The 24,252-nt window shown below is 44.0% G+C and overlaps 1 protein-coding gene and 1 long non-coding RNA gene across 3 annotated transcripts in view; one reads left to right on the forward strand and one right to left on the reverse strand.

The window, feature by feature from the left end:
* KPNB1 (karyopherin subunit beta 1) overlaps positions 1-3,519 on the reverse strand; it is a 28,269-nt gene extending 24,750 nt beyond the window's left edge. For both annotated transcript variants that reach the window (XM_028128743.2, XM_054709078.1), the window contains exons 1-3: positions 3,131-3,519; positions 2,969-3,027; positions 696-878 (exon numbers count right to left, since the gene is read on the reverse strand). In XM_028128743.2, coding sequence (XP_027984544.1) covers positions 696-878; positions 2,969-3,027; positions 3,131-3,170 — 282 coding nt within the window. In that variant the 5' untranslated portion in view covers positions 3,171-3,519. The remainder of the gene's footprint in view (positions 1-695; positions 879-2,968; positions 3,028-3,130) is intronic.
* Positions 3,520-4,131: 612 nt separating this feature from the next.
* Positions 4,132-23,741, forward strand: LOC114227150 (uncharacterized). Its single transcript, XR_008554707.1, has 5 exons — positions 4,132-4,347; positions 8,788-8,893; positions 13,998-14,088; positions 20,250-20,337; positions 23,684-23,741. It is a non-coding gene; the product is annotated as an uncharacterized LOC114227150 (long non-coding RNA).
* The last annotated feature ends 511 nt before the right edge of the window (positions 23,742-24,252 follow it).

Genomic DNA, 24,252 nt, shown 5'->3' on the forward strand with positions numbered 1-24,252 from the left:
GATACATTCAATTTTCCACAAAATCCATCAGCCTACTCTAAATGCCTTGATCAAAAGCCCGGTGTTTCTAAAGAAAGTTTTTCATAATTTGCTAAATATGTGATCAAAGCACCATTAATGTCAATCTTTCTTCATAAATTCTCTGGGCTTCAATGGTCCAAGAGATGATTTAATTCACCTTGTGATTCCACATAGTAGCATTCCTAAATCACCAAACAGCGAGAATTATCTACAGCAGAATTTCAATAAGAGCTGGGTGCTGGCTGACTAGAAGGACCACTTGGGAAGACAGGTTAAAAAAATATCCCTGAGCCTCACACTTCAAATCAAAATTTCTGGAGAGCTTGAAAACATATTAACAAATTCCTTAAGTGATTCGGATAATCCAAGTTTGGGAACCATCAATTTGTATACTACTCCAATTCTCCAGAGATTCTACAAATTCTGGCATCTAACTAAAGTTTCCCAAACTGCTGCAGTCTACCTTAGTTATCTTAAAAGAATTTCAATCCATTAATGGGAATGGACAAGCTGAAATGATACAAATCAAATACAATTTTTATCTTCAAGTGAAGTTTAGGTACCAGAAACCTATTATACCATTAGCTTTATCCCATGCAAATGATAAAAGAACCGACAAGAGAATTTTCTTGTTCCCTACGCTACATGACCAAAAAGAGACAAAAGTTACTTACATAATTCTTGACTTCCCGTCGAGCATTAGCATCAATTGCAAGCCACCTCTGCTGATATTGTGCCTTGATATCTGGATCTTTAGATGTCAAAGAGTTCTTGATTTGTAGACCTGCTGCAACTCTGGCAACTTGACTGTTTCCTGGATTTGCTAGCACTCTGGACAGTTCCACAAGGAACGTGGGCTGTTAAGAAAGATGCATTGGTGAATGAAAATCTCTCTTCAGAAATGTCAATTGAGGATAGCTTATGAAGCATCAAAACACTGGGGAAAACCTAAATTTTTTAGGACATATCATAATGCCTCAGAAAACTCCAAAATATCTACTTCAAGACTCCTGTAAAAATATTACATTAAGGAAGTCATCCATCTAATCATGCAGCCTCAGCGTTTTACAAGTTACAGATTTTCCTATCAACATCATTCTTAGTGTCCAAATCGTCACATCAGATCCCCCAGAATTAAAGCAAGTTTGACAATCTCGTAGTCAGAAGACTTTTTTAATGTACCTATAACAGTGCCTGTTACTCAATACTTATTTGTTGAATAAATGGGTATGTTATGACAGGGTAAAAAGTAAAAATTTTTTCTAACTTAAAAAAAACACCTCAGTCCAAATGGAATGACGCTCAGAGTGGCTTCTGATCTCATAGAAGCAGGTAATCTTGTATGAATATTACCTATAAACCTAAAACAGAATTAGGAAACATGCCCTCTATTTTAGCTGAGTGTTCATCAAGTGGGGAACAATGATAGGGGGAAAATGATAAATACTTAGAAATTGTCATGGCAAATCTGTCAAAGCAAATGACTTTATATTTAATAGCCAACAGTTAACACAATAAAGGCTCTTATACACTTTGGACTTGAGCTGCCCACTAAACATAGTGGATTCCCAAAAAGCACACTCAATCTTTTCTAACACAGAACCCCAAAACTACTCCCTTTGTTTTTTAAAAAATTTAACACACAGTCCTTTACCCTGCAAAAAGCTCTGTCCAAAAGCTTTTCTTTCCCTGAAAAGTTAACAGGAAAAACCAAAAGCAGATAGTTTCTTACCACCACCAAGTTCTGCAATCACAGAAGACAACTCTTTAAATTTTATTAACTTCATACTACTAAATAATACCAGGCATCACATAAAAGGCTTCTTGCAAATTAGCAAAAGCAGGAACAGGAATATACTCCAAATGGAAATACTATCCATCTATACCAGTGGGAAAAAAATCTTTTCTATGGAAAGGTAAGAATAAAAAAGTAGTAATGAAACCTATCACATAAAAGGGCAAAAAAAAAAAAAAATCACTCAAGAGGAGCTTGTATAAAATAGGCCTTTTCACTATTTTTCCCTTACATTATGTGTCTAATTAATCCAAATAAGTACATTTGGTTAGTGTTATTGCGACTTATTACCTATTACCTTTGAGAGATGTCAAGTATGAGCCACCTTTCCCTCTGCTCTCCATTCCCGCAACAGGAGAGGGACACCAAAGAGAAACTGGCACCAGGCTATTTCAACCAATCCACCCCACGTTTTTATGCAGAAGCCCAGACTCTTAGGGGACTTATCTTCATTTTTCCTGTACCCCTTAAATTTGAAGTTATGAGAAACGAGGAACTTTCCTCTGATTTCATCTGGAAACAGGCCCTATCTGCCTGCTGTCTGGATACAAATTCCCTACTCATCGAATTACTTAAAAAGAAAACTGGGAAAGGAATAATCAGGCAGGTAAGGGAGAAATATTGCCCGGAAAGGGTCAAGAGGCATTCGGGTGCCAGACCTGTCTCTGAGCACACACCAAGGGAGATAGGAAAGGGTAGAGCTCTAAGAAGTAGATGCATCGAATCACAGGGGCTACGAGACAGGAAGAAGCCGGCCCGGGTCAGAACAGGGCGGGCAGCTGGGCCCGGAGCTTCCACATGGCCCCTAGGCCCGGCTCCCCCACCCCCACCCTTGCTGAACACGCAGCGCGGCGCAACCTAACTTCGCTTCCCTCCCTCTTTCTCCCTCCCGCTGCACCGCCGCCCTCAGGCCGCGCGGCGATTGGCCAGCAGTCACCCCGGCGCGCCGCGCCATTGGCCAGGCGCCGGGTCCGGGGCGGGACACACCCACCGGCTTCCCGATGGCGGGGTTAGGTTGGACCGGGTGGGGGAGGGAGGGGGACGGGATGGGGCGGGGTGGGTTCCCGAGGCCTGGGCCTCCGGGAGGGCGGGAAGGCCCGCACGCAGGGGATGAGGAGACAGAGGGATGGGGGCCGGCGGGATGGCACGCACCAGGTTTTCCACGGCCGCACGCTCCAGGAACTTCTGCGCCGCTTCCAGTTCCAGCCGATCTGGGGGGAAGGAAAGTGGGAAAGGGGACAGGGTCAGAGGGGCTAGGGCTTCCCTTCCCCCCACCCAATCACCTCAGCCCGACCCCCGGCCCCCGCGTCCTACCCGGAGACACGGTCTTCTCGAGGATGGTGATCAGCTCCATGGCGGAGGTGGCAGCGGCTACTCCTCCTAAGACGACGGTCCGGCCTCTGGGGCGGCGGCTCTAACTGGGGATGGGGGTTGGGGGTCGGGTGGGAAGGGAGGGTGGGGTGGGGAGCGGGGGTCACCACCAGCCCATTCACCGGCTCCCTCTGGTTAGTCGCTCTGGCTCCCTTCCTTCCTCCTCTCGTTCTTTCCTCCCTCCCAATTTGCTGCTGGCGGCGGCGGCGGCGGCAGCTGCTCCTCTGGCGGCGGGGGAGGGACCCCGGGGGCAGCTCAGAGCGCGGCTGGTGCTCGGGTGGCGGAGGGAGAAAGAAGGAAGGGAGGCAGTCAGTGAACGGCGGCTCGCAGGCGGCGAGAGAGAGGGAGGGAGGAAGGCGGAGGGATATTCGGGCCGGACCTCTCCGCGGCGGCACCGCGCTCCACGCTGATTGGCTGCCGCCGTGGCCATGCGGAGTTCCCTATTGGCCAGGCGGTCTGCGTTGAAGGGCCGCCCTGCACCCATTCGCCCGCTGGTTTCAAGTCCCGGGTTGGTTGGGCGGGCAGCGGAATGGGGTGCGTGGATTGGCCGAGGGCCGGAGAGAGCTGGGTGCTGATTGGGCGGGCTTGGTAAAGGCCTTGGTCTCAGACCGGCTGAGCGCTGAGAGGAGAGTGGACCTAAGGCAAGACTCCGGGCCCGCATGATTGGCTGGGGTACTAGACGTTGATGGGATAGGGCGCCCGGGAGAAATGGGGAGAAGAGTTCGGGGTCGGGGCCTCGGAAAGGCGGGAGGTGCCCCGCCGCTTTAGGAGCCCGGCGCGGGGCAGGATGGGACGCCCCCGGGAAGGGGCGGAGCCGTGTTCGGGCTGCGGTTGGGGAAGCGCCGGCCCTCGGAGGGGCGTGTTGCAGAGGGTTTCGCGGGCTTGAGCGGGGGAGGGGAGGGGGAGGGGGCGTTAAAGCCTTGCACCGCGCCCACAGGAAGCTGCTTTAATGGCTAGGCCTACTTGGTAGCCGGCTCGCGGCAGGGCAGGACCTTGAAGACCACGCGGTTCAACTTGCCGTTTGCAGATGTGGAAACTGAAGCCCAGAGAGGGTATGCAGCGTGTGCAAGGTTACACTGCTGGGTAGTGGCCTGCCTGGGACTGGACTCAAGCGCTCCTGGCTGCCCTTGGCCTTGCACTCAGCTTCCCCCTTCGAGGAGGTGAATACTAATCACTTCCCTTAGACTCATTTATAGGGTTTGAGGCCGGTGCTGCTACAAGCTCTAACTCACATGGGGTGGGTATTTGAATTCCACTTAGATCTCCACCCACAGTGATCGGGTACTTAAAGGAATAGAAATGTTTCATCCTGTGAAGGTGCCTGTATAAAGGGAACCGGAAAGAATGCGTGTACAGGTGTAAAGGACAGTGGTTTTTAGCCTTTTTTTTTTTTTTAAGTTCTAAGCTCTGGGAGGAACGAATGAAAGCCTTCCTTAGTAAAATGCACAGAAAGAAAATGTGCCGTTTCTTGACTTCCCCTGATAGTGTTACATGGGCTGCACGTGAAGCATTGTCTGAATTGTTACATTTTCACCATATTGCTCTAGGGTTAATTGGATGTAGGTAGTTTATAGAACTCGTGACCACGAGCTTGAACTTGTGGAATAATTTCCCTACTCTGGCCATACTGAGAAAACTAGGAGGAACTCTGTCCTCACTGAGGTTCCACCTAATATTAGGAAAGGTGGGCCAGCTACCTTTAATCATTAAAAGGAAGAAAAGGTCTTTCTCCTAGAGATATCGTTGCCTTCTGAAGCAGAACTGTGGATCACCTTCCTCACCCCGACCTGTGACTAGTTGATTTCCGAAGGCTTTAGCAGTTCTAACCCTAGCCTTTTGCTTCATCTATTAACTGAGGAAGAACTACCCTGTGTGTGTAACTTGATTAGTAATCAGTGAAGGTTTAGTGAGGTGACACCCATGAAAATCTTTGAATTGGCCTTATGTAGATTACCCATACTCCAAGTGATGCACAATTTTGTCTCCAAGACAACTTTCTCCTGCAGCCCTGGCGGTTTGCCGAGCCACCTCCTCTGCTCAACATCAGTCATGATAATACCAGTGAAGGCAAATGGATTTTTAAAGTAGCTGGAATAATATGCTGGGGAGATAAATGTTTTGCAGCAAAGTTCCAGTCAAACATAAGATCCAAGTGATATGATTTTAGTTCAGTTGAAGTTACTGATGGTGCTGTCTAGTTAGTCCCTGTCTAAATCACTCACACTCCTGCACTCAGCAGGTGCTAGGGAAGCACCAAAGTGAGTGCACACACTCTAGAAACTACTACCTGGGTTCATCATAGCCCATCTCTGCACTTCTTTGCTTGTGTGACGTAGTTTGCTTATATATAAAAGGCTAATTTACCCACCTCAAAATGGGCTTTTGGGGGTTCTTATGTGAGTTAATAGATGTTAAGTGCTAAGAACACAGCCTGGCTTGTTATATATGTTACCCACACATTGGCTATTACCTATTTAGCATGCATTTTGGACTAAGCAAGTAGTTCTTGGTCCCTAGCTGATTAGAGAAGCTACAGTAATTAATCTCACAAATAAATGTAAAATTGTCCAAGTGACAGGTACCAAGGAATGCTACAGTCAGGGGACTCAAGGAAAACTTAGCTGAGAAAGGAAAGAGTTATTCAGGTGGAGCAGAAAGGAACAGTGTGTACAAAGGCCGAGGTAGGAGAGTGCTTGGAGATTATAAGGAACTACAAGAAGGTGGGGCCTCTAAAACAGAACAAGGGGTTGAGATAAAGCTGGAGTGTTGAATAGGCAAAAGGCCACATGAAACCTTGCATGCCACTCAAGTGATTTGTCTCTATCCTAAGAGCAAAGAGCAGCTGTTGAAAGGTTTTAAGGATAGTGGTTGTCCTGGCCCAGTGGTCGGCAAACTCATTAGTCAACAGAGCCAAATATCAACAGTACAACGATTGAAATTTCTTTTGAGAGCCAAATTTTTTAAACTTAAACTTCTTCTAACGCCACTTCTTCAAAATAGGCTCACCCAGGCCGTGGTATTTTGTGGAAGAGCCACACTCAAGGGGCCAAAGAGCCGCATGTGGCTCATGAGCCGCAGTTTGCCGACCACAGCCCTAGCCGGTTTTGCTCGGTGGATAGAGCATCGGCCTATGGACTGAAAGGTTCCAGGTTTGATTCCAATCAAGGTCATATGTAGGAGGCCTGCAGGAGGCAGCCAATCAGTGATTCTCATCATTGATGTTTCTATCTCTCCCTCTCCCTCCCTGAAATCAATAAAAATAAATATATATATTTTTAAAGGCTAGTGGTTGTAATATGAAGATTAGACTGGAAATGGGGAAGAGTAGATGCAGGGGGACCAGTTAGGAGGCCATTGTAGTAATCCAGATAAGAAATGATTCTTGTAGAAAGGAGAAGGGTAGGAAGAATAGTGGAAATAGATATCAGAGTTAATTGAACTTAGTGACTGGAAGAAGAGGGAAGTGCCACTGGTACCTATTAGGATGCTATTTACAGTATCTCCCAAGTGGAAGGAATCAGACCATTGTTTAGAAGAGTGAGGAGAGCGGTACATAGGAGGCTTCACGTTGTATTTCTTTTTTTTCTTTTTTAAAATATATTTTTATTGATTTTAGGGAGGAAGGGAGAGGGAGATAGAAACATCAATGATGAGAGAATCATTGATCGGCTGCCTCCTTCACGCCCCGTACTGGGGACTGAGCCCACAACCCGGGCCTGTGCCCTGACGGAGAATCGAACCGTGACCTCCTGGTTCATAGGTTGACACTCAACCACTGAGACAACACCAGATGGGCTCAAATTGCATTTCTTAACCTCTCTATGGAGTGCATGGATTTTGATATGTTATTCTCTAACTTTTTGAATGTCAGGAATATTCATGTCTGGTGAAGAAATTATGAAATTAAGGAAGAGAAAAACTGAGTTTCACTCTTACTCTGCTACTTCCTGCTGTATGATCCTGAGCAAGGTTTTTAACCTTTTGGATCTGGATCTGTGAAATGGGTTGCCTGCGCAAAACCAGGAGCCTCTCTGAGGTGCTTGGTGCAAGTGTCTTGTGCCAGGAGGTGCTCACCTGTATGTTAAGCAAGTGAATTCGTGAAGGCAGGAGATCAGCTGCAGTTCCCCCTCCCAGTGTGATGGCCCCGCCCACGCCCCTTCAGGGGAGAAGAAACCTGATGCTCTTTCTTCCTGGGCAAGGCTGCCCTGGTGAAGGGTTAAACCTTGGCCTCATTGGTGATGAGGAAGAATGGGAGGTGAATATGACATTTGGAGGACCGAGTCCTCTTGCTTAGTGATGGGGCAAACTTCATAGCCACTTTCCTGACTTCCCACACAACAGTTTGTCTAAATAATCTAGAAAAGAGAGAGCACTCACAGAATGCTCTTCGTCTTCAAGCAGAGAGACCATTATTGTAAAAGAATTCTCTAGTTTTCCCTGTCCCTTCCCTTTGCTCACTAGGCTCTAGCCTTTCTATTCCTTGGACACACCATGATTTGTGAGTCTTAGGACATTGGTATTTACTGTTTCTCCCATTATTCCTATCTCAGATTCAGATGTCACTTTGTAAGGCCTTTCCTGACCAACCTGTCTAAGGTAATTCCCACAGCTACTCCATGCCAGGACCCTATTTGATTATCTGCAGAACATCTCTCAATACTTGAAATTATCTTTTTTTTTCTTTTTTTTGCTGTCTCCCCATAGCCACTAGCATGCAAGTTCCATGAGAGCACGGATCTTGTCTGTCTAATTTGGTGCTTAAAATTGTGCCTCACACATAGTAGGTGCTCAGATATTTGTTAAATGGAAGACGTGTGTATAACGAAGCATGCAGCACGTCCTCGTGGCCCGTGAGAAGTGACCGTCTGGCTTTGTTGAAGGCACTTTATAACTTCGCCTTCTTTTCCAGCGTTCCACTGGTACCTTTGGTCCAGTCAGTCCAGCCAGATCACTGTATCCTGAAGAAATGCTCGTCACTATCCTAGGCATGTCCCCTGCCTGGAGTTTCCTCCTTGTCCTCTGTCTTCAAGAATGTACTCTTGCCTGGCCAGTGTGGCGCAGTGGTTGAGTGTCAACCTATGAATCAGGTGGTCACGGTTCGATTTCCAGTCAAGGCACATGCCCGGGTTGTGGGCTAGATTCCCAGGGGGAGGGGTGTGCAGGAGGCAGCCAATCAGTGACTCTCTCTCATCATTGATGTTTCTATCTCTCCCTTTCCCTTTCTCAGAAATCAATAAAAAAAATTTTTTAAATGTACTCTTGTTAATTTGTTCATTCAACTACAATAACATTGTTTCCCCCACCCTCTAGGGCAGGGGTCCTCAAACTTTTTAAACAGGGGGCCAGTTCACTGTCCCTCAGACTGCTGGAGGGCCGGACTATAGTTTAAAAAAAAACTATGAACAAATTCCTATGCACACTGCACATATCTTATTTTGAAGTAAAAAAAACAAAACAGCAAAAACACCCGCATGTGGCCCGTGGGCCGTAGTTTGAGGACGCCTGCTCTAGGGCATTTCAAATATGACATGGGAATGTTCAACAAACAGGTAGGTATTACTTGATCAGAAAAAAATTTTAATTGTTTTTTTTTAATCCAGGAAAAGGGATAGGGAGAATGTTTGAAGAAGGATGTGTAAGCTCAAGGGCCAGGACCCTGCAGCACATGGCACAACCAGACCTCCATAAACAATTTTCTGAACACAGGTGATGACTTTTTATTGTATCCTCCTCCCCAAAGTAGACAGGGACTCAGGACTGGGGACGCAGATAGAAGGAAGGGTGGAATAATGTAAGAATATAGAGATAAAAGCTTCCTGAATTCTGCTGAAACCGGTTTGGCTCAGTGGATAGAGCTTCGGCCTGCGGACTGAGAGGTCCCAGGTTCGATTCCGGTCGGGGGCATGTACCTTGGTTGTGGGCACACCCCAGTGGGGGATGTGCAGGAGGCAGCTGATGGATGTTTCTAACTCTCTATCCCTCTCCCTTCCTCTCTGTAAAAAAATCAATAAAATATATTTTTTAGCCGAAACCGGTTTGGCTCAGTGGATAGAGCGTCGGCCTGCGGACTCAAGGGTTCCAGGTTCGATTCCGGTCAAGGGCATGTACCTTGGTTGCGGGCACATCCCCGGTAGGGGGTGTGCAGGAGGCAGCTGATCGATGTTTCTCTCTCATCTATCCCTCTCTCTTTCTCTCTGTAAAAAATCAATAAAATATATTTAAAAAAAAAAAAAGAAAAATATATTTTTTTAAAAAAGAACCAGCTCTTGGTTTAAAAAAAAAAAAGCTTCCTGAATTCTAAGTTAGGAGGGCCTCTGAGAGAGGTGAGGGAGGTGGAGCAAATTATTTAATGAGTCTTACTTCTGCCCCTCCCGTGTTTACCAAAGAGCTTAGAGGCTGACCAGACATCCTGAGCCACTTTCTCCTTTCATTTATTCAATCCTCTTTTATCCTCTCTCTTTGTTCTTTTTATGGTTATTAAAGTAATACATGCTTCTCACTGGCAAAGTTTTGAAAAGCATCAAGAGTTAAGCAGAAATCACCTGTAATGCCAAACTATATCCACCATTAAAGTAATTAGTATATTTTTCCCAACAAAGTTCAAATTTAAATGAAAACTGAGGTATTACCTTGTAACATTTTTGTCATCCCTCCTCAAAATGTACTTTTAAGAATTTTAAATTGGTTCAACTCTTATCAGGTTGCATTAAGAAATAGGATGAACTAAACATTTGAACTGGCTCTGGAAGGCATTTCACACAGAACAATGCAGAAAAAAGCCTTTTAACTTTGGCTTAACCTTTTTTTAAAAAGTGCCAATAGAATAAGCTAAAATGGGAAAATTATTGAAGTGTGCCCTCTGGGTCACCAAACCCAAAGCTCTCTAAAGCCCCTTTTCCTGGCCAGGTGTAGCAGGGAATCCTCTATCCAGGCCAGGGCTCTATTCTATTTCGGTTCTTTTTTTCTTTAGTTAACTGAATGCACACTCAGTCTCCAGTGTCTGCTTTGTCGTTTTGGGGAAAACCCAGCTCTTCTTGTATGTCTCCATTATTCTCACACCGTCTGCACTCACAGCACTCTGACACCAGAATGTGTGGGGTGTTCCCCCATCAAACAATTCTCTGACCCCAGCTGGGTGTCCAAATTTTACTCCATTCTGACACTACCTGGAAGTAGCCTCAGATTCCACAGGTTAAGGGCTCAGTCCCCTGAGACTGCCCCCCACTTCAGATGCCAATCACAAGTAGTGGGCCCCCAGGTTACCCACAACCTCTGTCTGACTTGGCTACACATGAGATGTTCCTTTGACCCCTTCCTTGGGTTCTGCTACAGCGGCTCACAGAACTCAGGGAAGCAGTTACCTACATTTACCCGGTTATTAAAGATATGAAAGGTACAGATGAGCAGCCAGGTGAAGAGTCACTGAGGTGAGATCTGGGATGGTCCCTAGCGCAGGAGCTTCTGTCCCGGTGAAGTTGGAGTGCACCATCCCCCCAGCTCATGGCTAAGTTCAACCCTTGAGCTCCCCAACTCCCTACTATTGGAATTTTTATGGGAGCTTCCTCTTGTAGGCATGATCAGTTATTAACTCAGTTTGCAGACCCTCTCCCCTCTCTAGAGAAGTTGGATGCAGCAGGCTGAAAATTTCAACTTCTAATTACGGCTTAGTCTTTCTGGTGACCAGCCCACGTCCACTACCACCCGAAGTCGCCTCAAAACAGAACATGCTACTCATGCTCTTATTACATGGAATGTACAAGGGTTTCAGGAGTCCTGTGTCAGCGATGGAGTCAAAGACCAAATATTAGCCCTCGCCTGTTTGGCTCAGTGTCAGCCTATCCAGTGGACTGAAGGGTCCCGGGTTCAATTCCAGTCAAGGGCACAGGCCCAAGTTGTGGGCTCGGTCCCTAGTAGAGAGCATACAGGAGGCAGCCAATCAATGATTCTCATCACGGATGTTTCTATCTCTTCCTCTTCCTTCCTCTCTGAAATTTAAAAACAAAACAAAAAAACACCAAATATTAGATCGAGAGAGGTTCCTACTGTTCTTACCACTTAGGAAACTACCAGGGTTTTAGGAGCTCTGTGCTAGGAACTGGGGACAGAGACTAATGTATCTTCTTTCTGTTAGTTCACATTTGTGTGCACACACATCTTTTTATCCCCATAGACTAACTCAGGGTTTCTCACCCTTGGTGCTGTTGATATTTTGGACCAAATAATTTGTTTTGGGGGCCTGTCTTGTACATTGCAGGATTTTTTTAAGCAACCTCCCTGGCTTCTACCCACTAGATGCCAGTAGCAAACCCCTCTCCTGACAAAAAATGTCTCCAGATCACCCTGGCTGGTGTGGGTCAGTGGTAGAGCATTGGCCCATGCACAGGAGGGTCTCAGGTTCGAATTCCAATCAAGGCACATGTGGGAGGCAACCAATCAATGTATCTCTCTCACATTGATGTTTTTCTCTCCCCCACTCTGTCCCTTCCACTCTCTCTAAAAATCAATGGAAAAAATACCCTCCCGTGAGGATTAATCAAAAAAGAAGTCTCCAGACCTTGCCTATTTTTCCCTGGTGGCAGATCTCACTCCACCCCCAGCAGATGAGAACCACTGTAATAGTTCCTTGAAGTCAGAGGCCTTGTCTTATAAATTCTGTATCCCCTAAAATGTATAGCACATAGTAAGCATTTTTGTTGTCCAAACAGTATCGTTGCCTCATGAAAATCATTGCTAATATTTGTAAAGCTCACACTCTTTGTACTGTTCTAAGCTCTTTACATATATTAACTCATTTAATCCTCACAACAACTCTATGAGATAGGTACTATTTTTGTGCCCTTTTTGGATTCAAAAAGCTAAAGTTCAAAGAGGTTAGGTTAGTTGCTCAAGTCATGTAGCTGGGGAGTGACACCAGGATTTGAACCCTAACCAGGCAGTCCAGCTGCAGAATCTGGGCTCAGCCATCTTGCTATCTACTGCTTTTAAATACAAAGAACAAAACTCAATTTGTAAAAAAAGTCAGACATTCTCCATTGGTCTACAGAATTTGCATAGGCAAACACATGGTAAAAAATAAAATTTCCTTTTTGACAGAAGAGAGCAAAGCATTTTGCAAAAATCTCCTGAATTGTTTCAGTGGGTGCATCATAGTCTGTCAAAAGGATAGATAATAAACTAACATAACCAATCCTTTATTGGGCATTTTGGTTGTTGCTAATATTGTATTTGAAACATCATAATCAATTGTTTATTGCATTAAGTTATACTTCAAAATTGTATCAAACATGTAAGGATACAGTTTGATACATTTTGACAAATGTATAAACCCATGCTACCACCAACAATCACGATGTAGAACAGAACATCTTAATCACTTTTGTTCCTTTCTGTAGTGGTGTACTAAGGCTGGCTAGTGTCCTATACCAGCTGGGAGGATCAGTTATGTACATTTCTCAAATCTGCATTTAGTGACATCACATTAGTAGCTCAAAATTGGCCATGGTAGGCGTATTTATACCACAGAAATTGATCAAGTGTCACAAACCAGGGCTTCCCCCCACCTTTTTTTGACCCCTTATAGTCTGCCTGCATCCCCTGCCCCAGGCCTTCACCATCCTATTGCCTGTGTAAAACAATTTTTTTAAATATATTGTTATTGATTTCCGAGAGGAAGGGAGAGGGAGAGTGAGAAACATCAATGATGAGAGAGAATCATTGATTGGCTGCCTCCTGCATGCCCCCTATTGGGGATGGAGCCCCCAACCCAGGCATGTGCCCTTGACCGGAAATGAACCCAGGACCCTTCAGTCCTTGGCTGATGCTCTGTCCACTGAGCCAAACTAGCTAGGGCTAAAAAAAAATTTTTTTAATAAAATATGATAACCAATAACTTCAAAAGGTTGGAAGATAAAATTAAAGAAATATCCTTAAAAAAAACACCCTGAAAAATAGGCATTAAAATATTTTTTAAAGCTAGAGGTAGCCTAGGAGGACTAACATTTAACTAAGAAGAGTTCTAGAGAAATAGACAATTGGAGGGAAAACCATCATTGAAGGAATAATTCAAGAAATAATCTCATGCAAGACACTGAGGTGGGGGTGAGGGCAAGTGCCAGGTGGTAGGGGAGGCCAGGGGGAGGTCAATGGGGGGGAAAAAAGGAGACATATTATATGTACTACTATTTATAATACCTTAAACAATAAAATAAAAAAATAAAAGGCTAACAAAAGAAAAAAATAATCTCACACCCAGCCACGGTGGCTCAGTGGTTGAGCATTGACCTATGAACCAGGAGGTCATGGTTTGATTCCCGGTCAGGGCACATGCCCTGGTTGAGGGCTCGATCTCCCGGTGTGTGTGTGTGTGTGTGTGTGTGTGTGTGTGTGTGTGTGTGTGTGTGCAGGAACTAGCCAATCAATGATTCTCATCGTTGATGTTTCCCTCTCCCTTCCTCTTTGAAATCAATAAAAACATTTGAAAAAAAAAAATCATCTCCGAACTGAAATCATCTCCAAAATGAGAGGCCCGCATAATGGATGAAAAAGAAATGAATTTCAGATCATTGAGTACATAGAGGAAAGTTACTAAAAAATCTTCCAGAGAGAAAACACAGGTCACATGAAAAGGAGCAAAGGTCAGAGGGGTACCATGCTCCTCAGCCATACTGGAAGACAGTGGAGAAATGCTTTCAAATTATTTATTACCTATAATTTTAGGAATTAGCCAAATTGTGAATTCAGTAAAGTAAGCACACTTTCAGATGTATGAAATCTTAAAATTTTTACGTCCTACCCATCTCTCCTTTCTCAGGAAACTACTGGAGGATGTGGTGCACCAAGACGAGAGAGAATAAACTAAGAAACAGGAAGACGTGGTCCTAGAAACAGGATATTCAGCACAGGTGAGAAAAGAGGAGAACCCCCAAGATGATGACGAAGGGAAATCCTAGGGTGACAGCTGGCCTGGCAGCAGGCTTAGAGAGTGATCAGTCAGGACTGGGGCAGGAGGACAGAAGGCACCAGAATGGATGTTCCCAAGAAACAAAATGAGATGAATAGAGGAAAAATGTACACTTTTGGTGCTAGTGGATAATAAACTCATTATAGGGACATGGAAAACTAAACAAAAACCAATTTGTTTTTATCCTAAAAAATTGATTTTTTTTAATAAACTGAAAAAGAAAGAAAGCTTGGTGTGTGTGTGTGTGGGGGGGGGTGGTGTTTAGAGAGCAACCAAAGGACTTGTATGCATGCATATTAGCATGACCAATGGACACAGACACTGGGGTGGTAGGGGCTTGCCCGGGATGGGAATGGCTGGTTGTGGGGGGTGGTCAATTGGGGAAAAAGAAGACATATGTAAAACTTTAGACAATAATAATAAAAAAGGAAGCTTAATTATAGAAGACTAAATAACTTGGGTGTGAATGATATTTATGGAGGCATAATTGTGTAAACAGAGTATATGGATGGATCTCCACTAATCCCAGCATTCCTGGGCTTTCTCCTTGCAGTCTGCATTCCAGCCAGCAGGGGCCGGCTCTCTGTTCTAACTATTCTGGGTTTCTTTTGGTTAAACAGGAGTTGATTTAATTACATTCTATTGGAAAATTAATACATTAAGAAATTAATTGTTGATTTAAAATATCAATAAGAAAAATGGGTCTAAGCAAAAGGCCGTGGACAAAACTACACACACACACTTTATCCCCCCATTTTTTGTACTAAACACCTGTAAAAGATTGTCTGAAGCTTTAAACTTGTGTTCAGCTAACTAATTTGAGAACTTTGATTTACCCAAACTATATATACCCAACCTTCATCCTTTTATGGGGAAGTTAAGTTGTGCATATTTGAATCCAGCATATGTTAGATTGACCCTTACCACATTACATTGCAAGTTTTTTGTGTTTTGTTTTTTTCTAGTTCTATTTTCTTTTTATTCACTAGGCTGTACTCAGTTCAAGGGCAAGTTCTTGTTTTTTCCTCTGCAAGGTTCTGGCACCTAACACAGACCTTGGTCTTTCTTCTCTTCCCTTCCTTCCTTCCTTCCTTCCTTCCTTCCTTCCTTCCTTCCTTCCTCCCTCCCTCCCTCCCTCCCTCCCTCCCTCCCTCCCTCTCTCTTTCTTTTTTTATCTAAGATTTATTGAGTCACCACAGAAGCCACAATTTGAGATGATGAGCCCATCTGATATTTGCAGAGCACTCAGTTACCACCCAGCGCTGTCACATCTGTCTGCCTTACACTGAGACTGGTGTTTTTATCACCCCTTCCACCCTCCCATTTTGCAAAAGAGGACCTGAGTTCCTAAGAGTGCCTTGCCCAAGGTCACACAAGTCAGTGTTGGAGCAGTGTTCAGGTCTTCTTACACCCAATAATGCATATATACATTTCTACTTATATATATTTATTTATATTTGTATATATGAAATATATTTTAATCCTCACCTGCGGATATGTTTTTATTGATTGTAGAGAGAGAGAAAGGGGGAGAAAGAGAGAGAAACATTGATGTGAGAGAGAAACATCAATCAGTTGCCTCCTATATGCACCCACCTGGGGACTGAACCTGAAACATAGGTATGTGCCCTACCAGGAATTGAACCCACACCTTTTGGTGTATGGACAATGCTCCAACCAGCTGAGCCACCTGGCCAGGGCACATTTTTATGTTTTAATTGAGGTTTAAAAAATTACCTTTTTATTTTTTTATTTTTATTATTATTTTTAAATATTTTATTGATTTTTCACAGAGAGAAAGGGAGAGGGATAAAGAGTTAGAAACATCGATGAGAGGGAAACATCGATCAGCTGCTTCCTGCATGTCCCCTACTGGGGATGTGCCCGCAACCAAGGTACATGCCCTTGACCAGGAATTGAACCCAGGACCCTTCAGTCCGCAGGCCGATGCTCTATCCACTGAGCCAAACCGGTTAGGGCTAAAAAATTACCATTTTAACTTGTTTTTAAGTCTATAGTTCTAGTGAACTATGTTAAGTATATTCACATTATTGTACAACAGATCTTGAGAACATTTTAAAAAATTTTAAGTTATTTTTAAAAATAATTTTTATTTTTAAATTACAGTTGACATACAATATATTAGCTTCAGATGTACAACTCAGTGATTAGACACCTACATAACTTACGACACTTCAATAAATCCAGTACCCATCTGGCACCATACATTACAATATTATTGACTATTTCAGAACTTTTTCATCTTGCAAAATTGAAAACTCTATCTGTTAAACAACTCCCTGCCCGGCCTGTGTGGCTCAGAGGTTGAGTGTCGACCCATGAACCAAGAGGTCACCAGTTCTATTCTCAGGGCACATGTGGGGGTTGTGGGCTTGGTCCCTGTGGGGGATGTGCAGGAGGCAGCCAATCAATGTTTCTATCTCTCTATCCATCTCCCTTCCTCTCTCTAAAATAAATAATTTTTAAAAACCTCCCCATTTCTCCCTCACCCCAGCCTCTGGCAGCCCCCATTCTACTTCTGTTTCTATGAATTTGTAGTCTAGGTACCTTATATAAGAGAAATCATACAGTATGTCTCTTTGTGATTGGCTTATTTCACTGGGCATAATGTCCTCAAGGTTCATTCATGTTGTAACATGTGTCAGAATTTCCTTTCATTTTAAGGCTGAATAATAGTCCATTGTACATATGTACCACATTTTGTTTATCCATTCATTTGTCAACGGACACAGTTGCTTCCACCTTTTGACTATTATGAATAATACTGCTGTGAGTAGGATCCTTGAGTCCTGTTTTCAATTCTTTTGGGTATATACCCACAAGTGGGAATTAAATTCTCCATCTAATTCTAAAAATGAGCCCCTGTTGGAGTGGTTCAATTGGTTGAGCATTCGGCACCGAAAGATTGCCAGTTCGATTCCTGGTCATGGCACTTGCCTGGGTTGTTGGTTTGATCCCCAGTCGGGGAACATATGGAAGGCAACCAACCGATGGATGTTTCTCTCTCACATCGATGTTTCTCTCTCTCTCTCTCCCTTCATCTCTCTAAGCATGTCCTCGGGTGAGGATTTAAAAAATAATAATTCTAAAAATGGTTTGAGGCCACTGTCCCAGCACCTTCATCGATACTTTTAAAATGTTCTGAATCTTGAATGAATTAATTAATGAATAAAGGGGCCAGAATGGAACAGAGGAGACAATGGAAAGGAGTAACCTAACAGAAGTCTTTGCTGGAATAAATCTTTCCCCCCTTACCCTTGAGAAGTAGCTGCAAATAAACTTAAGATCCATCAGAGATGGACTGGAGTGGCCAACCCTTGTTTTCTCATCTACACAAAGGTCTCTGAAACATCCCAAGGTTACAGAGTAAGCCCTATACATGTGAAAAGGTCACAAAGGAAGGTTACAGTAGTCATAAGACGGTCTACATGGGTAAAGGGTACAAACTCAAGATATTCTAGGCCGGTATTCTAGGCCGGTCACCTGAACTTCATAAAGGATCCATCTAGGCAGAGTAGTGACTGTGGCATAATATGCTGGTCACCTCCAGAATTTTTTTTAAATTTAAATTTTTTATTGTTTAAAGCATTACATAAGCCCCCCCCCCCCCCACTGACCTCTCCCCAGCCGCCCCCACCCCCTACCTCCAGAAATTTTTATGCCAGATCTGATTTTGCTAAAGTTGGAAACCTGGAAATACCTTGATTTTTAAAAACTGGATTTAAATTTTCAAAAAGATTTTAACAGCAATGCATAGGTGAAAAAAAAAAAAAAAAGCAAGTTTGTAACGTCTGAGGCATTATGTGGTAGCGCAACAGTGTGAGGCATTTATGGTAGTCAGTGACCTCTGGGGAGGAGGAGGCGTGCCTGGTTTGTTTGACCAGAGCTGGGAAGAGGGTTGTGGTGATGCAGCTGCAATCGAATGCCTACACCTGCCAAAGCCCTGCCCTTCCGTCCTCGGGTAATGTTTAATGCGTTGCCGGCAGAGTGGCAGTGGCCAAAATGAACCGAGTTCTCCGTGGTAGTATATCAATGCTGGTCAGATCTTGCCCTTCATTCTGAGATTTTATTGAGCCTACTGCACAGAATCATTGTAAGATTCAACTGTCACACATTTGTAAAGCTGTTGCATTTTTCCTTAAAAATGTAATGCAGGTGCTAACCAGGGTAATTATTTTTCCACGAACAGCTCAGAGGAGTGTAATGTGTTTGGAATGATGGCAGCTTCTACAAAAGCTGACGTCGGAGAGGTGCTGGGCCTCCGCTCTGGCTGGGAGGAATCAAGAGGAAAGAATGTCTCAGGGTTCTGCTGGCGGGGAAGAGGGGGTTGAGGAGGAGGCGGAATACTGATCTTTTCTGGAAGTGGGGTTGGAAGTCCGTGTGGAGTTGGGAAATACACATGGCCATAAATGGTGTGAGGCTGCTCCAGACAGCTGGGCTCACCCCTCAGCTTCAGGAACTTCACACTGGAAGTTTCGACTGAAGTAAACTTCTGACCTTTCCCTCAGCTCCCTTGAGTAAGTCAGGGTTGTATAGACTATTTCATGTTCCCATGTAGGAGACCTGAACTACGACTTCTATTACTTAAGAAGGCAGCATAGCTTATAATTACTGCTAACATTATAATGTTAGTAGTATTCCTATAATTTTTTTTTAAATGATTGACTTTTAGAGAGAGAAGAAGGGAGAGGGAGAGAAACATTGGTGTGAGAGCACAACATGGGTGCTGCCTCCTGCTCACCCGCTACTGGGGATCTAGGCCACAACCCAGGCATGTGCCCTTGACCTCGAATCCAATGAACAACCTCCTGGTACACAGGATGACACCCAACCAACTGAGCCACACTGGCCATGGCCCTGTAAAGATTACAAAGACCTTTCACTTGTATTCTTGTTTTGTTTCCTGATAATTCTATGAGATAGCTATTATTATTCTCCCTTTATAGATGAGGAAACGGATGGTTTCCTATTGTCCTTTAGCTAATGTTAGGTTCTTTCACATGGCCTAAGCACCTCCCCAGTCTGACCCTTGCCTGTTCTCCAGATCCTTCTCTTACCACTTTCCCCAGACTGGTCTATGTTCCAGCTATTCTGGATTTCTTTTGGTTCCTTAAATAGGTCAGGTTCTTTCCAGCCACAGGCCATTGCACATGCCGTTTCTTCTGCCTAGACCACCTCCCCATCTCCTCTTTGGCTAGCAACCACTAATCTTCCAGGTCTTCACTTAACATTTCTCCCTGGGAGCCTTTCCAGCACATTCAGGCTACCTTGGACTCCCTGCTAATACCCTCTTGGACCACCCTGCTGGTCCCAGTGCAGACTCATCACACTGAAAACTTCTTACTCAGTATTTCTTGTTCCTGCTAGATTGTCAGCTTCACCATCAGAGACCAAATCTGCCTTATTTAAAAAAACAAAAAACAATTTTGTTCATTTCAGAGAGAAAGGGAGAAGGGGAGAGAGAGAGAAACATCAACGATGAGAGAGAATCACTGATCCACTGCCTCTTGCACGCCCCACACTGGGGATCAAGACCACAACCAAGGCATATGCCCTGACTGGGAATTGAACCGTGACCTTCTGGTTCTCAGGTCAACACTCAACCACTGAGCCATGCCGGCTGGGCCAAATCTGCCTTATTTGATAGTTGCAGTGCCCAGTACAATATCCTGTTGCTCTGGAAGCTTTGGTAACCACGGTCTGCTATCTGGATTCCATTACCATGGAACTTGCCCTCAAGATAATGCTGAGGAGCTTCAGACAAGCTTCTCCTGATAAGTCAGTAAGCAAGTCCTTCCATTAGTGACCAAAATGCACGCCTCCCACAGCAGACTGTGGGGTTCGAGCAGCTGTGTTTCATTTGGCAACGACCAGAAAAGGCTGGTGTGCTCACCTCTTCTGTAGTCTCTGTGAGGCTCACTGCAATGAGAACCTTTGTCCAGCATCCTATATGGGGTCAAGTCACAGATGACAGGAACATTTAAAGCTGTCCATACTATTCCTACCTCAGGTCTTTCCTTGGTTTGGGTCATTTACAGATGGCTGGCACACTGAATTTTTTGTTTTTGTTTTTTGTTAAAGCAGTGAGGTTCAGTCACCAAATTAATGGTGCAAGCACAGGAGTGGAAGTAACACAGTTGCTCAGGCTCGCACGGCAGGCGTTCAGCAGGTAAGTAGGGCCCAGGGGGAGGAATTGGTGACCTCATTTCAGCAAGCGCAGCGAGCTGAAGTCCCTGCAGGTTGCAATCTGTGAAAAGGGGCACTTTTTTTTTTTTTCCCAAGCCAGTTACATCTCTTCTCTCCAAAGTCTTTGTGAAAATCCATCACCATATAACTTCCTAAATCCAGTTAATGATGATAACCAAAATCTGTAGCTAAACACTCAGGCAACACCGTATATGGTTGTAAATGTTCCAAATAGAGTCTCAGTTCACATCTCCGTGAGGAAAGAACATTGAGAGAATTCATTACACGAGCCACTGCAACTGAGCCAGGAGCTTAAGGCCACATTCCTCGAATGTGTGCACTCCACAAAACAGGCGTTTCACATCAGGCAGTAGTGACCAGTCAGGCCAGACAACTCTCACCAGCCAATGATTCTAAACAAGCCATGCGTCTCAAGGAGTACATTTGCCAACTGTTACGTTGCTCTCCAGTCATCTTTGGGGATTTAGCTTCACGACAGAGCCCCGCACTCTTAGCTTCATGAGGCGAAGCTGAAATGTGTTGTGCTGGTTACAAAGGGGAATAAGCAAAGAGGCCACAGCCTACCTTCATTGTTAAAACAGTTGAATGCATAAACTGAGTGTGAAAACGTAACTGGAAGAATATGCTCCAAACGTATCGGTTAACCATGCCTGTCTTCGGGAGGTGGCTTTATAAGAAGGGAGAGTTACCTTCTATGTTTGTGTTTTTCCTTCAAAATTTGGAAAATGAATGTGAATTACACTTGTGAACAGAAATAAAATTTAAAGTAGATCAGAGTTAGTGATAAGTGTTCTTAGATGAATAGCAAATTACAATGGGGTTGGTAGAGAAAACATGTAACAATTTTCTATTATACACAAAAAATACACTTGAACAGGGTGGTCCAATAGAACTTCAGTGATGGGTATGACCTTATCTGTGCTGCCCAATATAGTAGCCACTAGCCCATATGTGGCTCCTGAGTATTTGAAATGTGGCTAACACAACTATGGAACTTAATTTCTAAAGCTTAATTTAAACTTAAATAGCTGCATATGGCTATAATATATATACTGTGTTTGGACACAAGCCTAAAACCTTTCATTTGCTGGGAATAAGAAATAAGAGTGTCATCAGGGGCAGGGATGTTATTGTTTCAAGATGAAGTGAAAGGAGACACTTTTTTTAAAAAAATATATTTTATTGATTTTTCACAGAGAGGAAGGGAGAGGGATAGAGAGTTAGAAACATCGATGAGAGAGAAACATCGATCAGCTGCCTCCTGCACACCCCCTACATGCGGGCCACATGCGGGTGTTTTTGCCGTTTTTTATTTTTTTTTTAACATTTTTTTTATTAAGGTATTATATGTGTACATATCTTACCATTGCCACCCCCCACCCCACTCCCATATATGCCCTCACCCCCCAGAGTTTTGCATCCGTTGGTTATGCTTATATGCATGCATACAAGTCCTTTGATTGATCTCTTATCTCCCCCACCTCTCCCTAACTTTCCCCCTGTAATTTGACAGTCTGTTTGATGCTTTACTGTCTCTGTATCTATCTTTTTGTTCAAGTTTATAATGTTCTTTATTATCCATAAATGAGTGAGATCATGTGGTATTTTTCTTTCATTGACTGGCTTATTTCACTTAACATAATGTTCTCCAATTCCATCCCGTTTTGTTTTTTTTACTTCAAAATAAGATATGTGCAGTGTGCATAGGAATTTGTTCATAGTTTTTTTTTTAAACTATAGTCCGGCCCTCCAACGGTCTGAGTGAGTGTACTGGCCCCCGTTTAAAAAGTTTGAGGACCCCTGCTAAAGGCTATGGGTGTATCCCATTGTCTTAATAAAAGGGATAGCAAGGCCAGAGGGGGGTGGAGTCCTTCCCCTTGAGTTGGGCTCCCGCCTGGCCCCCAATATTTCCAAATTAATATTTTCTAGCCTCTTTCATTTGTGTGCAGCCTCCTCCAGAGCCCGAACCCTGAACCTGAACCCTGAACCACACGGGACGTGGGGGGACACTCGTACATCTTCCTAACATTCAAGTGCTCCATTGATAGAAGAAGGAACTGGCCTATTAGAAAAGCAATAATCTCATTCATCTAAAAATTTTTAAATGTTTTATACTTTTTATAAACTGTTTCTCTCCTCTCCATTATCTTATGTTCAATGTTCTTTTTTTTTTTTTGTAAATATTTTATTGATTTTTTTTACAGAGAGGAAGGGAGAGGGATAGAGAGCTAGAAATATCGATGAGAGAGAAACATCGACCAGCTGCCTCCCGCACACCCCCCACCGGGGATGTGCCCACAACCAAGGCACATGCCCCTGACCGGAATCGAACCCGGGACCCTTCAGTCCGCAGGCCGATGCTCTAGCCACTGAGCCAAACCGGTTTTGGCTGTTCAATGTTCTTGTTTTGAGACTTCTCCCATCAAACCATCAGCCATTCAGTATATGGTTTTCTTCTCCTTAACTTTTTTAGAATATAAATATCCTATATAATAGACCTAATATGCAAATGGCCGTCACACCCTCACGCTGTCACCCCGAAACGGCTCACTCAACACTGGGGAGAGAGGAATGGGGACCAGCTAGGCACAAATGAGCTCACAAGAGAGGAATGGGGACCAGCCAGGCTTCGGACCAGGAGACGGACAAGCCTGGGCAGAAAGATACATTCTTTGCAAATAATTTCAAGGGGTTCCTTACTTCCTGAAACTCATACTTAGAAATTGCAAGTTAAGAATTCACCCACTGCCTTAGCTGGTTTGGCCCAGTGGAGAGAGCATCGGCCTGCAGACTGAAGGGTCCAGGGTTCAACTCTGGTCAAGGGCACATGTCTGGGTTGCAGGCTCAATCCCCAGTAGGGGGCATGCAGGAGGCAGCTGATCAATGATTCTTTCATCATTGATGTTTCTCTCTCTCTCCCTCCCTTCCTCTCTGAAATCAAGAAAAATATATTGAAAAGAAAAAAAAGGAATTCACCCACCATTGCCTACTGTTCCCAAAAGGCTTTACTGCTTCACATTAGGGTGGTGGGCACATGGTCCTATATACAGATTTTGTAAATTAGTAACCCACACGTGTAACCTATATGTTCACGTAGACTAATGTCACCCCAATAAAAATTTAAAAATCTATAATAATAAAAGCATAATATGCTAATTAGACTGGACATCCTTCTGGATGAAGCTGGGGCTGTGAGGGAAGCCCGGGTCCCAGAGGGAAGCCGGCGCTGGCAGCTGGGGAAAGGCAGGCCTACTCTTGCACGAATTTCATGCATCGGGCCTCTAGTAAATAAATCAAATTCTCTACAGGGAGGATCAACACATTCGTCTTTCCAATGTTCTGATTCCCACTAAAGTGTAAACCAAGAAATATTAGGGAGAAGGAAAATCATTAACTATCTTGAAGCTATTGCCTGGGTAGAGTCTGACTGTATGATCTTCTGATTGTGGAAGCATGACGATTAGCTGGAAGAACACCGGTTTTGGACACTGTCAAGCCTGGGTTAACCACTGGTTCTGAATGTTATGTGCAATACAACTTTTACCTAATTTTTCTAAGCCTGCTTTTGTATCTGTGAAATGAGTATATTACCTATGATAGGGAGCTATTTGGAAGACCAATAATAAATTAAAACACCTGACACAAAAAAGGTTAGATCAAGACCTTTAAAAATCAGGACTCTAGTGTCCAAATCAGTCAAAATAATAGTAGAAAACAGAGAACACACTCAAACTGGGTAACTTGAGGAGGGTTTAATAAAGGGACTATTTACAAAGGCATGGGCAGAGTTCAGGGAAACCAAGGATGATGGAATAATCCAGAGCTAGTTAAGGAGTTGTCCTTTATGTCCCTAGGTTTGAAGGGGCAGAGAGGAGGA

Source organism: Eptesicus fuscus, chromosome 20 (assembly GCF_027574615.1).
Source record: "Eptesicus fuscus isolate TK198812 chromosome 20, DD_ASM_mEF_20220401, whole genome shotgun sequence".
Classification (NCBI taxonomy): Eukaryota; Metazoa; Chordata; class Mammalia; order Chiroptera; family Vespertilionidae; genus Eptesicus; species Eptesicus fuscus.